This window comes from Epinephelus fuscoguttatus, linkage group LG15, assembly GCF_011397635.1.
Source record: "Epinephelus fuscoguttatus linkage group LG15, E.fuscoguttatus.final_Chr_v1".
Lineage (NCBI taxonomy): Eukaryota > Metazoa > Chordata > Actinopteri > Perciformes > Serranidae > Epinephelus > Epinephelus fuscoguttatus.
This window is the reverse complement of record NC_064766.1, coordinates 23,794,407-23,816,329: the sequence shown is the minus strand read 5'-3', so window position 1 is coordinate 23,816,329 and position 21,923 is coordinate 23,794,407. Positions and strand designations below refer to the sequence as shown.

The 21,923-nt window shown below is 39.9% G+C and overlaps 2 protein-coding genes across 9 annotated transcripts in view; one reads left to right on the top strand and one right to left on the bottom strand.

Annotated features, from left to right (window-relative positions):
- Positions 1–1,451, bottom strand: part of c8a (complement component 8, alpha polypeptide) — a 7,610-nt gene extending 6,159 nt beyond the window's left edge. The window contains exons 1-2 of the mRNA XM_049597277.1: positions 1,248–1,451; positions 1,047–1,146 (exon numbers count right to left, since the gene is read on the bottom strand). Of these exons, the coding sequence (XP_049453234.1) occupies positions 1,047–1,146; positions 1,248–1,357 (210 nt within the window). The 5' untranslated portion in view covers positions 1,358–1,451. The remainder of the gene's footprint in view (positions 1–1,046; positions 1,147–1,247) is intronic.
- The window catches only part of si:ch211-188c16.1 (uncharacterized protein LOC562677 homolog), a 27,728-nt gene extending 5,805 nt beyond the window's left edge, over positions 1–21,923 (top strand). The window contains exons 1-19 of one of the 8 annotated variants that reach the window (XM_049597263.1): positions 3,686–3,868; positions 7,289–8,231; positions 8,356–8,535; positions 9,239–9,782; positions 9,888–9,994; positions 11,946–11,971; positions 12,143–12,183; positions 12,290–12,343; positions 12,542–12,674; positions 15,457–15,616; positions 15,888–16,011; positions 16,124–16,155; positions 18,338–18,401; positions 18,571–18,608; positions 18,891–18,954; positions 20,888–20,986; positions 21,106–21,119; positions 21,368–21,401; positions 21,550–21,923. In XM_049597263.1, the coding sequence (XP_049453220.1) occupies positions 3,845–3,868; positions 7,289–8,231; positions 8,356–8,535; positions 9,239–9,782; positions 9,888–9,994; positions 11,946–11,971; positions 12,143–12,183; positions 12,290–12,343; positions 12,542–12,674; positions 15,457–15,616; positions 15,888–16,011; positions 16,124–16,155; positions 18,338–18,401; positions 18,571–18,608; positions 18,891–18,954; positions 20,888–20,986; positions 21,106–21,119; positions 21,368–21,401; positions 21,550–21,619 (2,751 nt within the window). In that variant the 5' untranslated portion in view covers positions 3,686–3,844 and the 3' untranslated portion in view covers positions 21,620–21,923. Of the gene's footprint in view, positions 1–3,685; positions 3,869–7,288; positions 8,232–8,355; positions 8,536–9,238; positions 9,783–9,887; positions 10,004–11,945; positions 11,972–12,142; positions 12,184–12,289; positions 12,344–12,541; positions 12,675–15,456; positions 15,617–15,887; positions 16,012–16,123; positions 16,156–18,337; positions 18,402–18,570; positions 18,609–18,890; positions 18,955–20,887; positions 20,987–21,105; positions 21,120–21,199; positions 21,235–21,367; positions 21,402–21,549 lie in introns of those variants that run through there. The other 7 variants (XM_049597261.1, XM_049597264.1, XM_049597262.1 and 4 more) reach the window with 7 other exon arrangements.

Genomic DNA, 21,923 nt, shown 5'->3' with positions numbered 1-21,923 from the left:
CATAAGTAGACGCAGCCCTTACACCTTGTGGTAAAAAAAAACACTGGTAACATTGACTGGCTAATTTAGACTTGAACAGTTGTGGTACCTTCATTATACTGTTCAAATATGTTTTGCAGCTTCAGAAAGATTTTATTTCCCCCCAAAATGTCTCTTTTGATAATAAAGGTTGCCGACCCCTGCTATAGAAGTGGTATATTATAAAATAATGCAAATAATATTCAGAGCAAAAACAAATTTGCTCCCAGATTGTGTGCAATTTGTTTAGTACAGGGGAGCAAATACAATTTTAGAGATATTTAAAAGTACCATACAAAAGCTTAAAAAAAGAAGATTAAAAGGAGATGTATGTATTCGATTTTGTGTTGCGTATTTCATTTCTGGTTTTCAAAAGAGTTGTTTACAAAGGTTTTTTTGAGGCTTACAAGTCTGAATGATTCATTTTTTTTATTCTTGGAGTGCAGCTTGAATTGATGAGTATGTAGGACGGGCAGATATAAGCTTTTTCTTCTGCCTGAGCCTTTTCAGTCACCACTAAACACACAGTCTGTTGATTTTGTTTATTCTGTTTTATTGTTTATACTCATTGTATTCTGTGTGATGGCTACTACTAAGTTGATCACATGGCATCATGTTCACAATGGTGCAGCTAAATTAATTTAAATTCAGTAAATGTAAATTCTACATATAGTAGATGTAACATTTGATTTATAGAGGATAGAAGTGGTTTCACAGATCCTAAATGAGTGGAGTATTTTGGAGCCAGCATGTCAGGATCACCGTAAAACCAAGGCCCACTTGTATTGTATTGGAACAGAAGAGCTGATCAGATAATCATTGTTCCCTTTGGAGCTATTGATCATCTCATGCATGTGACGATCAGAGCTACAAGATAGTAAACTGTCTCAACTACAGTGTTCTTGATGCGAGTTTTACTGATGCCAGGTAATGCACAAAACACCCATATCATGAAACTGTAACGGTAATTTTCATTGAACACCTATACATTACTGATACATGCACTTCATCGAGAAAAACACAGTTACCTTTTGGTCTGTGCAGGAGTTACAAGGAGTCCAAGATGACCATCTCCCCAGCTTACAGTTGATGGGTATAGGCCTGTTTACAGCTCTGGCCCTTCTCATCCTACGGACCCCCAAAAACATCGTTATCATGTCAGTTTCACTTCTAATGCCCATGGTGCATGAGTATATATGAGATCTATATAAATGAGAAGGATATCAAACCTGTTTGCAGCAGCTGTCCATGGCCTCCTGGATGCGTTCACAACAGGGCTGAAATTGACAGACAGATGCAGCGTGCAGAAAGTCAGCAGTAACTTAATAAATATCTTCATACTGAAAATGAGTAGCTAGTCCCTAAGATTAAAATGCCACATCACAAAACAGCCACTGTGTTGTGACTTGAACCGCTGCAGTCTTGACCAACCAGCACAGTGAATGATTGATCAAGAGTAAACACACGCTCTTACAACAGCTGGGAAAGTTTTTTTTAATGATCTATAACCCCCCCCCAATTTCTCATCTTCACCCGTGCAAACAGTCCAGCCAGAACATGCTGTCATAACAATATGTACTAACACAGTAAGAAACACAACAAAGTACTGCAAACAATTTAAATGGAAACATGAGCATTTTCCTTCTAACAATATCTACAGTGAGATGATACACTGACTATTATTTTCTCTGATTATTCTTTTTATTTTATATAATTTTTGCAGCAATAACAGGCCACCTTCTTGAAAAAAATAGTTATAAGAATTTACAAACAATCAGTCACACCAGAGAAATAATAATAAATTAATAAAAATAAAAATCAATAAAAATAAGAACAATTCTGTGACAGACTTCTTTACATAGATACCCTACTTGGACATCACAAAACAAGTACATAATAATAATTATAATAGAAAAAAATAATATAATAAATCACACTTATATAGAGCTTTTCGGAGTCCTCAAATACACTTGGATAAAAGAAAATAGTGAAATCTTTAATGAAGACAATAAAATAAAAGATTAAAATTGAGTAGAGTCAACTGGGGAAATACTGGGTTAAATATTATTATCAATAATAATAATGATAATAATAACAATAATAATAATAATAATAATGATGATAATAGCATTTAATTTTTTCAATTTTCAAGATGTTTTGTTCTATTATTAGTTAAGATGGTGCAATATTGAAATCCATCAACGAAGTGCAGGAAAATCTGCTTGATTGCTGACCTTATAAATGCGGAACTTTCCTCTAAAATAATATAAAAACGTTGTCGGCTATAATATATAACATGTTTTTTTCAATCTTATCTTGACATTATATATAATATATAGTAATATAGCAACACATCAAACATATTTATTTTAACATTCATTTTTGCCCATCTTTTAGATTCATATAAAATTGATAATAAGGATTATCTAATATACATGCAAATAAGATCACACCTGACTAAATATTTTGGAGAAGTGGTTAATATACCCACAGTGACAGAGACAGAAATCATGCTGGAATCAGTGGTCAAACAGAAATATAAGATTGCCTCTAAACTATATAAAATGTTAAACAGTTCATCAGGAAATAACTGGAATGTAGTCCAAAGAAACTGGGAGACTGACTTAGGGAGAACATTAGAAATGGAAAAATGGAGTCAAATCTGGAAAACACTACATAAAATATCAAAATCAGTAAAGAATAAAATGATAAATTATAATATTCTACATAGAACATATCTTACCCCTGTTCGACTACACAGTACGAACGCTTCCATCTCTGATTGTTGTTGGCATGTCAACAAGACAAAGGTACATTTTATCATATGGTTTGGGCTTGCCCAAAAGTGAAATCTTTTTGGGAAAATGTAACACAATCCCTTGGTGAAATTATTGGCTTCCCTGTTGGTTGCGAGCCGGTAACATGTCTTTTAAATTATATGGATAAGGGGTCATGGTCCAAGTATAACAAACAACAATAGCAACTGGTTGTATGACAGCTAAAAGACTGATTGCAACTAACTGGAAGGATGCAGATCAGCTGGGAAAAGGACTATGGCTTCAAACATTTTAGAGACAATTTCCATTGAAGGAGCTGCCTCTTACCTCACAGAACTGTACAGTGAGGATCAGTCCTTATGGAATGAAATAATGGACAGGATTCGAAGGATACCCATTTTCCCCAGGATCTGAAAAGACTCTTATCCTATCTATACAAAGGTCTACTTATTGTGCTGAAATGAATTACCTGTACTGGTTGTACCTGTTTTTCCAGTGTATCCCAACTACCCCTGTATTATTAAGATAAAACTGTCTCTGTAAGTCCTCCATCTTTTTTTTCCTTTCCTTTTCTCCTTTCTTTTCTTTTTATTTTTATAAAAATGGAAAAACTGTATTGGTATCCATATTATCAACTTGGAAATATTATGTATTGTTATATGCTAAATTTTTGGCTGCCAATAAAAGTCTAAATGAAAAAAAAAACATTTATCTTCAGTCTCTCTGTAAGAAAGTTCACTTCCCTTCAGTCCAAAACAATCTTGTGTATTTATGGTATAAATAAATAAATAAATAAATAAATAAATAAATAAATAAATAAATATCCGTTGCTTGTGATTTGCCAATCAAACATCATGTACGCTACGTCATCGGGTCACGCGCAGCACGCAGGTACGTTTCACGTCTCGTGGTGGCGCTTTCAAATTGTTTGTTTTAGCATTAACGGTCTATTGGATGCTGGACTCATCTCGGCTAATATATCAACATACAGCGTGTAAGTTATTTCAGTTCAGACGGTTTTACACATGTACAAACCTGAAGAGTGATGAATGGCACGAGCTGCGATGGAAAAGGTAACTTTTAACGTTTTTTAAATGAGTAACATTAGCTCGAGGACCTTCAGTGATTAGCTAAATTTAGCTAGCTTTCCTGTCATGCTCTATGCTAATGTTAGACGGTTTATTCCACTAGCTTGTGCCATTAAAATGTATGGCTTAACAAGGTTATCACGACTATAAATACTGTAGTATATTAAATGGTTGGTTCACCCAGTTAACTTTACAAAACTGTCTCCCTGTCACTTTTTGTCAGAGGAAAGTTAGAAGTAACGTTACTCACACCTTGCACTTGAGCAAAATCAATGTAGAAATACCGTTACAAGTAAAAACCTGGCTTTATTTTTTTTTAACATCGATGTTAGGATTTTGAATATAAAACAAACACTCAGTGCATCCTCTTACCAACTCAGCCACACATTTCTGTGTGGGTAGAAAAACAAAAAACAAGTCCAAGGACTTCAACATTACTAGTAAAATAAAATACAAACAGTGATAGAGGTTATACTGCTACTTGGTTAACGTTAGACCATTACAATTCACGACCCTTGAGATACTCGAGTACAGGGCTCTACATTCAGACAAATCTTTGAATCTTATTATTACTTACTTACTTAGAGAACCTTAACCTTAGTACAATAAATTGATTAGTTCTCTTATCCACACATAATATGTTGGTGCACAGTCTGGCCTCCACATAAGTAGAATAAATTTCCTTGCCACATTCGTACCAAATGAAATGTTTCATACCTGTCTGCCAAAGGTAACACACTCGTGGCACCTTGGACAGCAACGAGTGGGTTAGTTTCCCACTTCTTCTCAAAGGCATTAGAGAAACATTCAAATATCCTCTTCCAATAAGTAAACAATATCCGACATGTCCAAAGAGAATGAGTTAATGTCCTGTCCGCCAGTTTACACCTACTACAGAGGGGGAAACATCTGCGAAAATATTATGCGATCTGCGAAAAAATTGGAGGCTGGGTCAAAACTTTCCATGAGTAAAAGTACAAAAATATTGGCGTAAGTATCAAAAGTCAAAGTAGTCACTATGCAGAATGACTTATTTTAGAATAGTGTATATTACAGTACACTATATGAGTATAATTATTGATGCATTGATGTGTTGATCACTCTGATGTTGCAGCAGGTAAATGTGGGGACAATTTTAAATACTGCTGGGTAGCTTGTGAATTTTATCTTAACCTATAATAATAGGTCATAATTTATGTTTGATTATAGTTTGGGTTATTAATCTCAATCTGCAAGGTAGTGGAGTAAAGGGTACAAGATTTGCCACTGAAATATAGCATGACAGAAGTATAAAGTAGCAGAAAATGGAAATACTCAAGTGAAGTACAAGTGAATTAGCTATTCAGACAGTTGTTGTTTTATTCACCCAGGTTTTCATATTTGCCTCCACCTCAAAACAATGGCTACAAATAGAATTTCTTCTTTGGTCTTCACAGCATTGAGAAATGACATTAAAAAATTCAGCAGCAGCATCTTTTATTCAAAACAGCGGATCTGTTAACTAACAATTATTTTATCGTTCGATTAATCTGTCTAATATTTTTTTGGTTAATATGTTAATTGTTTGCTTCAGAGGATGTCATAAGAATGTGAAAAATGACTATCGCAATTCCCAAAAGCTCATGTTGATGCCCTTAAAAAGTTTTTGGATTGTCCACCCATCAGTCCGAACCCCAAATGTATTCAGTTTACAGTTGTAGAAGAATAAGAGCATTAACAAATGTTCACATTTGAGAGAGAGAGATTATTTTGTAATTCCTCATTTTAAAAAATTACAATTGGTTGATTATTAGGCCTTATGAAGCTTTGGGGCTTTCTGTCTATTTGTGCCAAAAAAGATTTAAAGTTTTGGGGGTTTTAACACAGCAAACACAGCAACATCTGGTGGCTTGCAAAATGTACAGCAACCCTCCTGGACAGGCTCAAGCACCACAACATCCCTCTGATTTTATAGTTTTAATCCTGCATTGATGTGCTGCATTATGGTGTGGTGCAACAGGTTATCGCGAAATAACTAATTAATACATTATCAAAAAAGCCTACGTATAAAATATTTTGCTGACCCAAAACCTTATTGTATCTTACTAGTGTGTGTAGGTTTAGGCTCAGTGTCACTGTCGGCTCACAAGCTTTAACTTTATGATAGATGTGATTGGAGAATGATTTAATTAGCTTATTCATTTTATCACCTTATTACTTGGTATCAGGTAGAAATCTCATACTCATGATTATGTCTCCTAGTGTAGATGACATTATTTCTCAGTTATTCTCTGTAGCATAGTGCATGGTGATAGATTTGTCTCAGCTTTATGTGTGTGAGATCATGTGTAAATGTGTAATCTGTAAATACCAAACAACTTCCACAAATGCAAAAAGATTTGTAAACTCACAAATATTTTGCAAGTATAAAACAGATCTGTAAATAGACACATTTTAAAAAAAAATAATAATGGGGAAAAATAAAGGGGAAAATTGCAAAATCTGCAGTCTTAGAATTGAGATTCATATATGAAGACTGGACTCACTAGTATCTCTTTGAAAGTAGTAAATTTGAGGAAGATATTCACAGCTGCCTTTTATTTATTTGTAAATTAATTTGAAGTATTCACAGATATCATTTATTTTTGGAATTTGCTAATCTGTTTTTACATGTGCAAAATAGTAGGGATGCACTTCATCAGTATTGGTATTGGATTAGCATATTGGCTTTAAAATTAAATATCAGAACCAGCCAATACTGTGCATCCCTACAGAATAGTTTTGTGAGTTTACAAATCTTTATTTGTGTTTGTGGAAGGTGTTTTATTTGTACAGACTACGTGTTAACACACAGACTTTTAATCTGCTCACACAAATGATATTGAGACAAATCTATCACTATATTAATAATCAAGTTTAGCTGCAAAACTATTGAAGCTGTCAAACTGAATGAAGCACTTCCTGGAGCACAAATGACGTTTAAAGCTCATGTGGTATTTCCCATCTGATGCAAGCTCAGACATGATGTATTAGAGTGAAACAAGCTTCAGAGCTTCAGTCTCTATCCATCATCTAAATTGTATTTGACAAATCAATTAAACAGTGGCTCATTGAAGCTCTACTCTACTTCTGGAAAGAGGCTTTCAAAGACAAATTACCATTCATCGCCATTGTATCGAGGTGAAGACATAGATCTTAGAGACAGATGTTTCAAAGCCTCAGCATATTAAACCAAAACTATCTGCATAACTAGATACCCCTAGGGAATGAGTAATTTTTGTAATTTCGGTAAACCAACCCTTAAATTATGTTGTGTCAGCACTGGGGTTTGGCTCCCAAAATTAACCATCTAGTAAATTGTCTGTGAAAGTTATGGCATTTCTATTAATCTACTGATTCTCGATTTTTCTCTCTCTTCTTTTCAAGGAAGGGCTGATGAACGTCAAAGCTCTGAGGGCCAAGTTTCAGGAAGAGGCCCTTCTAGCTCAATCCAAAACCAGTCGACCAGCTGTTGCAGAGAAACCCAAACACCTCCCACCTCCTGGGGGTCACTGCAGCTCTGTGGTCAGCAGTATTAATATCGCTGTGGAAAACAAGACACCAGTGGTTCCCCGGGTCATCTTCAGAGATGGGCTGCGGGCATCTGGAGGCAAACGACCAATTTCCTTTCCACCACAACCTCAACAGACCTCCCCCTCATCCCAGCTTACTAATGGAGACAGCACAACAAGGCAGTCCCTCAAAGACAGACACATGCCTCTGGTGCTTCCTGTCCTGCCTGTGAAGGAGAAAAAGACAGAACCGCCATCCAAAAAGGAGCACAAACTGGAACCAGATCCAGGGAAAGAAGTCCTGCCACAAACTAAAATCAAGAAGAAAGGTTTGCTGCTTCCTTTTAAGTCTGCCAAGGCATCAAAGGTCAGCACAGAAAATGTGGAGGAGCCTACGTATGCTGATTTAACCACCAGACCTTCCAGTGCTCCCGGCGAGTTGCCCTCTGTAGAAAAGCAAACAACGGAGGATGGGGTTTCTCTTCACAGTGACCAATCTACCGCTGAGCTTCCCTTCTCCAGCCCAGATATCCCAGTCACTCCTCCTCCTGCAGATACAAGTGTCGACTCCGAACACAAAATCATTAGCACCTTGGAGAGGGCCAAGAGGAAGTTTTCACGCAGTCATGTGTTGATCTCTGCCAAACCTAAGAGCTTACGTTCCCCTGACTACGTCTCAAAAGACAAGGTGTTCCCTTCACTGCCAAAGAACGCTGACTGTGTTGAGCCTGAGCCACCTGTGCCCCCACCAGCGTGTTTTCCCCACCTGGCTTGTCTGTCAGCCCGACCTTTCTTCAAAGCAAACCACTCATCACGCAGTAAGTTATACCCAGTGATAAACATTTTTTGGTCCACATCAGACACCCTTCTCTTTCTACACTATTTGTATAGACTCGATTTCTAATGCAGTTACGATATTTTATTTTATTTCCCAATGGCTAGAGTCTCCGTTGGATAAGCATTTTGACAGAGGTAAAGCTCTTCCCTCTGTTGAACCTCATCCAACCTCCGCTCCTCCAAAGAAGCCTCTACCTGACGTGAGGTCCCTGGGCCTGTTGCCACCAAAGCCCCCCAGACCTCCATTAGTAGATCTCAGCTGTTACCACCAACCCACAGATAATGGTATGTTAGCCTGCTTCTCTGGCTGCAGATGGAAAAAAAGTTGTATTTTACTTTGATACCGTGTGTTGTGTATTATCTGTACTGCAGGTTAGAGATGGATTATCAAAGGCTGATACATTAACAGTAGACTGGAACAGGACAAAACCGATAGCTTGCTAATAATTTCAGCTTGTTGACATTTTGACATCACACTGTTACCCACGGCAACAGCGCATGACCGAAGCAAAATTATTACTGACTCTGCGGTAGTTCCAAAAGGAGGAGCAGCTTCAGTAGTGTGGAATAAACTGTGGCGTCATGAATGTTTTATGAACAGTCCCGGACTTCTCAGACTCTTTTAGTGTCTTACTACTCAGAGGGAACTCATTCAGCGGCTCCTCTGGCAGCAGCACAGCGTCTCTCCCTCTCCTCTCTTGCCGTGAGCACACGGGAGTCGGTGTCATTAAGTGATTTTGTCATAAACCTTTGGTGATGTAAACCTACGTGACGCTCGACAAAAAACTACATATATGTGAATGTGTGATAATTGTGGTATCATAACAGCCTGTCACAGGTTACAGCGTGATGATTAGAGGAGAAATGGCAGAGCATAAAGGTCCAGGTGGAAAAAAAACAACTCAGTCATTCAGGATTTTACTGAAAGAAGGAAATCACCTGTTGATTTATATATATGTTCAAGTGCTGATTTTTGTTTTCATTTTAGAGGTGTCACCAGGTCTCAGCCAAGCACCAAGTGAAGAACCAGTGTCTGAGCTCCCATCCATCTCCAACTCTGTACTCGACGCTCCTGAGTTTCCAGACTTTGAGAGTACAGAGATTGAAATGTTAGAGGGTGAAGCTGTTGACATTGGTGCTCTGGAACTGGAGGCCTTAGACTTAGTCAGCACTGACTTTCCTGCACCAGATGACCATGGGGTCACCGATTTCGAGAATCCACAACCTGATGTATCAGTGTGTGATCCCGCCGAGCCCTTAATGAGCACCTGTGTCCAAGATCTGAACCTTGGCAGTCCAAACATAACCCCCCTCGACCCAGACAGCTTCCCTGAACCAATAAACCTTTCAGAGTTCCCAGAGCCTGCTGAGTCAGAGCAGTGGTCTCAGAGCGAGGAGGCCATCGTAGAGCCTCCTTCTAGCCCTCACGCTGAGGAGACTGATCAGGGAGCTGCTGAGTCTCACTCTGCTGCACAGGAAACAGACAATGGTGACCACGCAGCATTGAATAATGGGCTTCAGTCACATCCAAAGTGAGTTTTGTGATATCCACAGTCACACTTTGATCACTTTTGTCACATTCTGGTGTGTTATAATATTTCCTGTTCGTTCTATTTGTTTGTTTTGCTCCCCTGTAGTGTATCTGGACAGGACAGTTACTATGAAGCATGTGATAATGTGTACGAGGACGTCGAGAACATCAACAAATTGATCTTGGGCCAGCACTCACGTAAACGAAAAGGAGGTCTGAAGAGTAAGAATGTTTACTTAATTCAGTGACTACGTTTACAAGCACACTAATATTCTACTGTTAGTCCGAATATGACCACATTCTGAATTTGATATAGGTCATGTAAACACCATATTCTGTTTATTTTCCGAATCAGGCCTTTTTCCAAATGGAGCATCCTTTAGTCATGCATTCAGCACATTAAGAATATGCCTCACACGGCCTCTTGCCTGTTTATGGTCAGTTCAGTTTGTAAGGCTGGGCCAGAGAGGCATGGCTGAAAGAAAAGCCCACATTTCTAGTCAGAAGGAGAAACACACCTACTTTTAAAAATTATGAAAGACTTTGATATCAGCAGGTTTTTTCACATGCACAAATATAGCAGTGCTGACCCTTTTCAAGGAGGTGGTTGAAGGAGTGAAAGAGGGAGGCTGTGTATGAACAGTTGGTCAAGTCAAAAAGCAAAATGGCAAAAGTGGCTCCTGCCATTTCACTTTCCATATCTTGACATAAACATCATTTTAGGGCAATGGATGTTGCTAATGACCAAAGTATCTGACATTTAAATGGAAATTGAAACTTTGATTAGTCATCTCAAGGCAACTGAATCGAATGCAACTGGACTTAGTTTTGTCTTAGAAGACGTTTCACCTCTTATCCAAGAGGCTTCATCTGTTCATGCTTGTCAGACTAGGCTGGAACTAGTCTGAAAAACTGGTGTGGAAACCCAGGTATTTAACCTCTGGGGAGGCCTTCACAATGCCACTGATGTCATTGGTTCGTTAGTGCACCAAGGTGTGTCAGTGACGGTCGTTGAAACTCCTGCTGCAACGGTGGTCATTGGAGTCGTTGGAGTCACAGTTGCCTGAGTTAACTATGACCTGGATAAATGAGAATATCCACAGGCACATGTGACTATCCATCTATTTCTAAAATTAAGAAAGCACTCAGAAAACAAGGAAAATTTATTCCATAAGCACAATTTATAAGGTTAGACATGAGGCCCATTTCCACCGCAGGAACTTCGGGGTAATTTTACGGGGCCGGGGCCGTTGGCGTGTGTTTCCACCACAGGAACCACCCCCGAAGGACAGAGTTTAGGTACTTAGAACGGCCCCGAAAAACTCCTGGGTGGGGCTTGGGGTTTACTTGGTGCTGATTGGATATACTCAAAGCGGAACGTGATGTCAACAGAAAGCGACAAAATAGCTGGCATTTTTAAAACTCCTTCCATGTTGATAATCGTCTTTCTTATGTCTGCTTTCTTCTTCTTACTTCTGCTTCGCACTTCTGCGTCGTCTTCTTTGTTGTTGTTCTTCTTTGTTTCTTTGCCGTGTCACCCTGGTCAAAATGGTTGCGCAATGATTACGTCACAACCAGAGCACGGTCACTTTACAGGAACCTTCCTTCTACTCCGCTCTCTCAGTGGAGGCACAGTAGTTGAGAGGGCTGAGCGAGAGGACAGTCCTGTAAAGTTCCTGCCCCCCAAATAGTACCAGGAACTTCTTAAGTGGAAACGGGCCTATGGTCTGAAAAATAACTCAATCATCAATAATTCAGTCATTAAATCGTATTATAAATGCCATTGAAATGTGTGGCACTTTTTACTGTGCATCATGAAAACTGCGTACTATCCTGCTAAATGTGAGAATAACTTAATAAACAGAAGTTAAGAAATGGGATTTATTGGAAACGGTGTTCTTCAGGAAAATAAATCTTTCACTGGGTGAGTGCAGATGCAAAATGATCATTCTAAAAACAGGTTTATCAACTAGTATTTCTGGTGTGGACTAGCAAGGGTAGCGTCCTTTTATCGACCAGTCGACGCGCATCCCTCTTTGGGGCACATTGATTGGAGTGTGCACTGCTGCACATAAACATGTAAATGTAGTCACTGTTTGTTTTTTTGTTTTTTTTTTTACATATAATTTTCCCTGTTTAACTTCCTTGTTAACCATTTTCACAGATCCATATGCTGACAACCACCACACGGTAACTAATTTTTAAATTTAATTGAGTATATAATGATCTCAGTGAGTAAGTAACAAGAGAACAGTGAAGTTTATGCTCAGAGACACATACTGTGCAGTGAAGAAACAATGTGCCTCTCTCTCTTTAACAATCATCTGTGGTAAATTAAAAATCCTGTGTGTTTATTTGCAGAAGGAGGAGGCGTCTCTTAACATATGGCCGCGGAATCCATGGTATGTCCCTTTTTCAAACATACAAGTCCTGTGTTTTATCATTGACATTGGTTTTTGCCAGATGGAGGACAGCCATTGATTTTTGCTTTCTCTTGTAATCAAACTGCAGGGGCAGTGTATCAGGAGAACACGCTCATTTGGTCCATAATCATGTCCACAGGTATGTTAGACATCTCCCCTCTCATACAGCTGCATATATGCCCGTTCCTTCTGTTTTCACACTGAAAACAACTTTAAAAAAAGATCTTATTCAGTCATGTTTTTCACCAGCATATGGTTCTGTTTATTTTTCAGGTGGCAAATGTAATCTTGATGGAAAATAAGTCTCTTGCCACTGAACAGTCTGATTTGTTTTCAGTAAAGAACGCCAAAGTCCCAACACTGCTGACCACAAAGAGCAGAAGAAGAGGGAAAAACAGCGACTGGAGAAAGAGAAAAAGGAGCAGAAAGAAAGGGAGAAGAAGGAAAATGAAATGAAAAAGAAGTTCAAAGTAAGTCAGGCAATAAAATGACTTACAGGGTAAACATTTTTCAGTTTTGAAGAGCAGTTTTTTCCTCTTGTTTGCTTTTTAAAAGGCCTGTAATGATCAGTTTTCATTTAGAGGTGAAGACCTCCTACCATGTTACCATACATGTAACGAATTACAGAAATCAATGTAGTTGTACAAAATGTAGAGATAAATTTAAGATATTTATTTATTTACGCATTTATCTATTTCAACATGTATTTGTTAATTCTTTTATATGTATTTTATCGTGTATGTATTAATATGTGTCTGTTTATTTATAGTATCTCACAAAAGTGAGGACACCCCTCATATTTCAGCAACCATTTTATTATATCTTCTCAAGGGACAATACTATAGAAATGAAACTTGCATATACTTTAGTGTAGTCAGTGCACAGCTTGTATAGCAGTATAGATTTACTGTCCGCTGAAAATTACTCAACACACAGCCATTATTGTCTAAATAGCTGGCAACACAAGTGACTACAGCCCTAGTGATACCTGTACATGTTGTTCAAACATGCAAAGCCACCAGTCCTATTCATCATGTTAATGTTTTTGCCTGCTTGACTGGACCATACAAATTAGTGTGTCATGGATTAGAACTGTTAAACTTGGTGCTTTGGGTACAATTCTCTCATACTGGCCACTGGACGTTCAACATGGCACCTCATGGCAAAGAACTCTCTGAGGATGTGAGAAATAGAATTGTTGCTCTCCACAAAGATGGCCTAGGCTTATAAGAAGACTGGTAACACCCTGAAACTGAGCTACAGCGCGGTGGCCAAGGTCATACAGCGGTTTTCCAAGACGGGTTCCACTCGGAACAGGCCTCACCAGGGTCGATCAAAGAAGTTGAGTCCTCGTGCTCTGTGTCATATCCAGAAGTTGGCTTCAAAAAACGGACACATGAGTGCTGCCAGCATTGCTGCAGAGGTTGAAGAAGCGGGAGGTCAGCCTGTCAGTACTCAGACCATATGCCACACACTGCATCAAGTCGGTCTGCATGGCCGTCGTCCCAGAAGTAAGCCTCTTCTGAAGCTGGCTCACAAGAAAGGCCGCAAACAGTTTGCTGAAGACAAGCAGTCCAAGAGCATGAATTACTGGAACCAAGTCCTGTGGTCTGACAAGACGAAGATAAACTTTTTTTGGCTCAGATGGTGTCCAGCATGTTTGTCGGCGCCCTGTTGAGGAGCACCAAGATAATTGTGTCTTGCCTACAGTCAAGCATGGTGGTGGTAGCGTCATGGTCTGGGGCTTCATCAGTGCTGCCGGCACTGAGGAGCTGTGGTTCACTGAGGGAAACTTGAATTCCAACATGTCCTGAAGCAGAGCATGATCCCCTCCCTTCGGAAACTGGGCCGCATGGCAGTTTTCCAACATGATAACGACCCCAAACACACCTCCAAGATGACAACTGCCTTGCTGAGAAAGCTGAAGGGAAGGTGATGGAGTGGCTGAGTATGTCTCCGGACCTGAACCCAATCGAGCACCTGTGAGGCATCCTCAAGCAGAAGGTGAACGACCGCAAGGTGTCTAACATCCACCTGCTCCGTGATGTCATCATGGAGGAGTGAGGATTCCAGCAACAACCTTTGCAGCGCTGGTGAAGTCCATGCCCAAGAGGCAGTGCTGGATAACAATGGTGCTCATACAAAATATTGACACTTTGGGCACAATTTGGACATGTTCACTGTGAGGTGTATTCACTTGTGTTGCCAGCTATTTAGACAATAATGGCTGTGTGTTGAGTTATTTTCAGTGGACAGTAAATCTATACTGCTATACAAGCTGTACACTGACTACTCTAAAGTATATCCAAATTTCATTTCTATGGTATTGTCCCTTGAGAAGATATAATAAAATGGTTGCTGAAATGTGAGGGGTAACACACCCTTTCATTTAAGTAGAACTGAGCATCTAGCTAATAGTGAGTAAAAGGCAATGGCTTTCTGTGTGTGAGCAGTGAGATTGGAATCATCTGGAACTGAGAATAAACAAAAATAGCAGTTGTATGAGATGGTACTGTATTACAGCCATCAGTCTTGGAAGATTTGTCAATAGAGGATGACCAGAAAGGGGCACATTTTGGGCACAACCACGACATATGGTAGATGGACGAGTCTGTTTGCACCTGTCACATAGAGGTCCTTAGATTTGGCAAATCTTGCATTTTAATCAGAGATGTACCACTTTTTCCTTCCCGATACGGATCCCTGAACCGTAGGTATCTGCAGATACAGAGTACCGATCTGATACCAGTCCTTAAAATAAAAATGGATGGGATATGAACTGTTGTATGTCTCAACTCCTAAAACTCTATGTAACATATTAAGAAATAAATACATAATAGTAGAATGAATGCCATAAAACTTTTTTTATTATTATTATTATCCAGTGTTGACACATATCAAGACACAGGTTAAAGTGCAGCCACACAATTTGGTAAAAAAGACATTTTGAAGGCTATAGTAGAATGCTTTATAAACTCCACTCTGTTTCCATTTCGTTTCCCTGTAGCGTGTATATGCATAATGATGTGAGGCATTACGTTCTATCGGATTGGTCATGGGCTGTACTCGCTGAAACCACATTTTAGGCAGTATCTGAGACATTTGCGATACTGGTATCGGTACAACTCTAATTTTAATGGACATCACAGTATCACAGTGATGTTCAATGAACAGTGTTAAACAATGCTCTGCTTAGCTACTCTGAAATCAGTCCAAACCACAGCCTCTCTTTGCTGAAATTTGACACTCTAGGTGACCGGCGAAGAGGAGCCCATGTACCACGCCAAGGTGATGGTGGCTAGCAAAGTTCGCAAAAATGACCTGCCAGTGAAGAACGGCGACACGGTCAGCATCATTCGCACCACCAACTGCCCCAAAGGCAAATGGTTGGCCCGAGATGCCAATCACAAGTGTGAGTTTAGATGCATGTTGCTGTTGTGTTCATGTGATAAAGAGTAGTGAAAGCAGGATTCAGAATGTAACAATCCATTGGATGTTTATACCTGGTGGTGATCTAGACCTAAAGCTTGAGTATTTGTTAACTTCACCTGAATTTTGCAGGCTAACAATGACATGTGATCTCATTGAAGTAATAGGAATTCTTAACAGGCTTATTTTCTTCTCACATTTACACCATTAGTTTCTCAGTGTTTTCAGTAACCACTCTATCCTGGGTATTACAGACGGTTATATTTCAGTGATGAATGTCGAACTGAATATCAAAGAAATGCTGGAACTTGGCAAGAAGGCCCAAGCAGCTGGACGAGGAGGCAACGTGGAGGGAGACACCATCAGTATTGGGAGCAGGTACTGGGCAGCTCACTGATAAAATTCTTTGGTTTCTAAATTTAAAAAAGATTTGTAACCAGCCTGTGCTTGCTGTTCAAAAATTGGTTCATAACTCTTCTTTGTTTTGCAGATCCTCTAGCCACCCTGTACTGACAAGCAGCTGTAAGTGTCGGTAGCCTCTGCACTAAAACCTAGAAGGAATATTTCAGATTATTGAAGTGGGGTTGTATGAGGTATTTATCCATAGTGAGCAATGTACTGTTGTGGATGGGGCACTATTTAGCCTCCTAAAAAATCATTATGAGTTTAAGTGTAAGCAATATTTTGAATATTTTCACCACCTGTTATCATGCCCAGGCCACACTGCCTGCTGAAGTGCTGCAGCTGCCAACTGCCAGCGACTTTTAAGGTGGAACATGAACTTGTAATGTTACTGCATGAGTTGACGACGTGAATCCATCAGAACACCTCAAATTTCACTGACAACGTTGACAATTACTTTAGTTTTTAATGAGTGGATCTTATAATAATTTTGACCAGGTTATGTGAACTGCATATATTCTAATCCTCACTTGGAGAAAAAAAAAAGCGTTGTGGAGCGTCGTTCCTGTGGGCTTCGGCAACACTAAACCCCTGAGCTCGCCTGAGAAGGACTAAATGCATAAACACACTTTATTCATATATCTCATAGAGAGGGACTCTCACGGCAGTTTGTTTTATTTTGTTCTGAAAATGTCGGTGTGTAACCTGTGGTGGTGCAGACTTCCCTCTGTGCCACCGATGATGAGGAAATACAGTAAGTGCTGGACGGAGCAGTGAGTGACAACAACCTCGCCCACATTTAAAGGTATTGTTTGCAGTGGAAACACTAGGATCTAGGTACTACGTCTGATTTACTTTTGGTTCCAAAGGTACCATACCGAAAGAGTTTGGTGGAAACGGGGCGTTAGTCACTCACTCTACACCAGAAAACGGCACTTCAAAATAAAAGCTCTGTGCCAGAAATTCACTGTACTTCAAAATAAAGTGTTTTTTTTTTTTTTGTTTGTTTTTTTTTTAGATATTTGATGCGCTTGCCAGTCACTTGTGGTCCATTCAGAATGGACCCGCAACTCACTTTTGGCCTGCGACCCACTAGTTGGGAACCACTGCCGTAGATGTTTCTCAGCTGAGCAGCATAGTGGGGCTGCTGTAAACTGGTAACACGGGCACTGAAATGAAAAACAAGGTTCCAGGACATGCAGGTAGTGTGGCCTGGGAGTCAGACAGCCATTTCTGATGGGGTACTGAAGCAGTTACTGCCATCTAATTGTCCATACACAAACTAACACTTAAACTGATTTTTAGGTGGCTAAAATACATTTCGTTGCTGCTCCCGTCTATAACAGTACATTGCTTAGCATCCGTGGCGGTAGTACTGCCTGTTTTCCCAAACGGGCTGTGCTGAGCGCCTTAACTCTTTAAAACCTAGAGTGACATCACTTTTCCTTTGCTGCTTTCAGACGCCTTTGGCAAGTATTCAAACTTTTGAACCTTCAGAAAATTGGTGCAATTTCTTTGAAAAACATGGGGAAAAAGATAATGAGCAACTTGGTAAGGAATGTCTCACAAATTGCAGATTTTTTTTTAAACTAGGAGGAAAAAAGTAGAAAATTATCATTACATTTAAAAATGTGTCACAGGATTATGATAATTTGAACTGCTCTCTCCAGGTCATTTCCTTGTTTGTATTTTTTTTCCCCCCATTTTTTTTTTATTGATTTTCTTGTTTATAATTTTCTCTTCTTACTAATTTCTTGCTAATTTTTGGGGGGTCATTTTTTCTTTCATTCCTCATGGCCTTCTTCCATGTTTGCTCAGGCTTCAATGTGTTAATCATCCAAACAACAGTGTAATACTGTAGGTAAGAAGTTTGGATAGGTACCTCATACACCCCCCACATAGAAAATCCCCAACTATCCCTTTAAGCTCTTTGGTTAACTTACCATTGTTAGACTGGTTGTACCATCACCTCTAACCCTAACTTTGCATCAGTTACTTTGACGTCTCAAAGCACTGCAGCCTTATAGATACAGAACATCCGAAGTTAACTGGTTGATACAATGCATGGACTTGTTGACAGACAGAAAACACAAGCACAGAGGTTGGAAACCAGCCCAGTGACTCACACAAGGCAATGCCTGGCCTAAATAACTTAACTAGTTGTCATCTGCTTGACAGCCATGTGTTGTTTTATGATTGTGGTGGAATTCCATTTAAGCTGAGAGTTGTAGTTTCCACCCTGCCAAACATCTATCATCATTCTGCACAGTGTGCTTAATCAAACTAATTTGTTTTTCCACAGTCACAGATGACAGTGAGGAGTGGGCATGTGAAGATGAGACCCTCTCACCCACAGATGAAAGCCAGTAAGTTCTGTGGTTTAAAGTTTCTCTCAGATCAGTGTGTTTCTAAGAAGAATAACAGAAACCATTGACCACATGAGAGTACATTTAAGTAATCCCCCCTAAAAGATGTGATCGAATTTATGTGGCGCACAGTATATATAATTATTTTCTTTCTCTTCTTTCTGTGTAGTAACTTTTCCCATCAGACTGCCTCCCTGCCTGAGATGTGTGAGTACATTTTATATCCGGTCCTTTTGAAGTGAAAACATGAGAACAGAACATGGGTTTCCCCCCACTCCGCCCTCTGGTTTAAAGCAAGCTCTGCCTGTGGTTGTTTTATATTATGCATTGACATATGGCAGACTGTAACATGCCTTTGATGTGCACTTTTACGCTGCCGCTTCCTTACTCCCTCCCTCCTCTGTCTTACTGTCCTTGCATAACTCACCCTCATCCCTCCCTCACTTACCCACCCACCCACCTCTGCCCTTCATGTGTTTGCTCTGACAGCATGTGGTCATGTCAGCGCCCAGCACACTCTGAGCGATGCCAACCTGGAAGACCTGCACACACAGTAAGTTACAAAACACATACCTGGTCACGTTTCTGCTCAGCCATATGTATGTAAATCTTTCTACATGCACCTCTTCTCAAGGTGATGAGTATTCAAATGATGAATGTGTTCACCTTTATATTTCTTCATGAGTAACTAAATATAAACATTGGAAAGAAGAGTTGATAATGGCAAACATTGTACATTGGTCCTCTGTATGATTATAGTAGAGATCAAAGACTGTAAATAAAAATGAGGACGGAGCTACACTTCCCACTGGACAAAAATAAAGCCAAAATTTATTGCGCTGGTGACATCATTTGGAGCCAGAGTCTGCTTAGTAGCGATGATCTGGCATCCGCCTTCTGATGCGGACTGGCCAATTATGATGTAGCATTGGGCCGGCTCAGACCAGGGTCCGACGACAACACAGCTCTAACGCAATCATTTCAGATTTCCTTCATTTTCAGGCTGGTTTTGTGGATTTGGAGCTAAATGTTGTGCCTGGGGCACGTCGTGTATTAATGATACTCGTTACCTGGAGAGGTTGGAAAAAGATACACGTTTCTTCCCTGTTCCAAAACTAAAATCAAACCCTGAAAAGTGTAGGGTTAGCTCGCTAGCTACTGAAGATATAGCCTACTGAATGTATACACATGCTGCTTTTGCTTTTTAATGATTATAACAGTGAATAAAGACCGACCCTGCTGTACAGGAACCAGTGAAGGGAAGCAGGGAAACTTTGCTGATATTCAACCAGTTGTGTGTCATCGCATTGTGCACAGATGAATGTTGTTTGACTTCCAGCAGAGGTCTAGGTGCTATCAGCGGCATGGGGGCGAAGCCAAACACCGTTAATCTGCACACACTGCGATGCCACACAGCTGGTTCAATATCAGCAAAGTTTCCCTTTATATTCATTGTCTTCTGTGGCGATCAGCAGTGATGTGGTGGTTCACTTTTACACTGTGATCCATGGCCTATAGTTCGGCTTTAGCTTCTAACTATCTTTGTCTTTTTAACCTGTTGTTGCTGCTGAGTCAGTTTGACATCCTGGATATATCCTTCAAACACACATCCAAAAAACATATTTTTCCAAAAATATAATTATATTTCTTCAGGGAGTGTAGATAAGATATCTGTTTGAGAATAAGCTGTACAGTTTTGTGCAGGATGTGCAAAAGATCACAGTAGAGTAAATACACGCAGAGATAATAGTCCTAGATGTGCTTTAATGAGGCGCACTGCAGTTGGGAAGAGACTGCTTTTGTGGCGTGAGGTTTTGGACTGCAGCCTCCTGGCAGAGGGGAGTGTAACAAAGAGATTGCGTCTTGGGTGAGAGGGGTCATCCACAGTTTTTCTTGTTCGCCTCAAGGTCTTGGAAATGTACAGGTCCTACAGGGGCGGCAGATTGCAGCCAATCACAATATGTTGCAGTCTGCCCTTGTCTTTTACTATGGCAGCAGATTGTGATGGAGGTGGTGATAATGGACTCATGATGGCAGTGTAGAGGTGCACCATCATTGTCTTTGGCTGGTTGAACTTCTTCAGCTGCCACAGGAAGTACGTCCTCTGCTGTGCTACGCAACTTCGTGGCATCAAACCCCTTTTCATTGCATTTAAAAAGTAATTAAAACCAAACCTATCAGAAAAACAAACACTTGAACAAACATCAGCGTAAAAATGACAGAAACCATCTTTGGGAAAAAATGTATGTGATGTGTACTTAAGTCTATTAGCTTGGTTTATGTCCCATTTGCAAACATGGAGGAAGCGGGGTTTAAGAGCTGTACTGCAGCCAGCCACCAGGAGGCGATAATAGAGATGTTTTGGCTTCACTTGTGGGAAGCTGTCATGTCGTCCATCTTTAAATACAGTCTATGGTAGAGATGAAAGACGATACTAATGATTGGTTTAATTTTTTCCTAATCAGTTTCTTGTCTTCCACCTTCAGGACCAGACATGAGGCCCTGCAGAAACTAGCCATCTTCTTTCAACATGGCAAAGATGAATTTGGTGACGTCCTTGACGGTGGCGGACCTACACCTACAAAGTACAGTATTAAAGTTATCTTATTATGTCCACTGAAGTTGTCATATTCAAAATCTGTTCTCAACAATCCTCAAATTAAAATTTCTTTTCCTCATTTTATCCATGCTAACCTTTGCAAAGTGCTGAGTCATCAAGTAAGTTTACAGAGTTTATTTTCTTTTCCATGACTCCACTGTCGTCACCACTTGTGTTACTCTCACTGATAATGGTGAAGCTAAGAGGACGGTGCTTACACATCTCTTTAAGGACAGTCAGCATGGCGTCCTGCCTGTAATGGAAAATCACTTGTAGGGTACATTTATCTGATCGCTGTAAACTGGAGACATGGTGCAGAGACAGTTCAAAGTTAACGTGACATTTGTATCTGCTCGTCTTTATCCAGGCTTCTTGTGTGCTGTTGAGGAGCCTCCATATCCGTAAGTGTTGACAGGTTTCCCTCTAAACAGCGAGTGAAGCTTGCCGCTGTTTGATCTTTATTTATATCAGCACTTATAGATTGCACAGCCAGTACTTCAGGTTGTTTGGCATCCTCCTCATGAACTGTGATGTGTTTTTGTATGACAGTGAACAGGAGGTTGACTTCACAGAGCTGGAGTTTCTTCCTCCCCCGCCGCTGTATGCTGACACCTTCTGAACTTTTTGGATGTGAAACCATTAAGACTATCTGCCATTAAGACGCTGTGCCAAGTATTTGAATATACTTTTTGATCCTGTGCAGTGGAAAAAACAATCATGGATGGAGCTGCTGATGTGACTTTATTATAATTCTGACCTCACCTTATTGTTAAGTTTATTTCACATTATGTTCTACACTTTTCTTTTCTCTGACGTTAGTTAATGGAGCACAAATTGAGTCTTTGCACTCCAAAGAGCAGTGACATAAAGAAGCCAGCTATTCACTTGTAGAAGCTTTAATTTAAGGATTTGTTTGTGAGTGT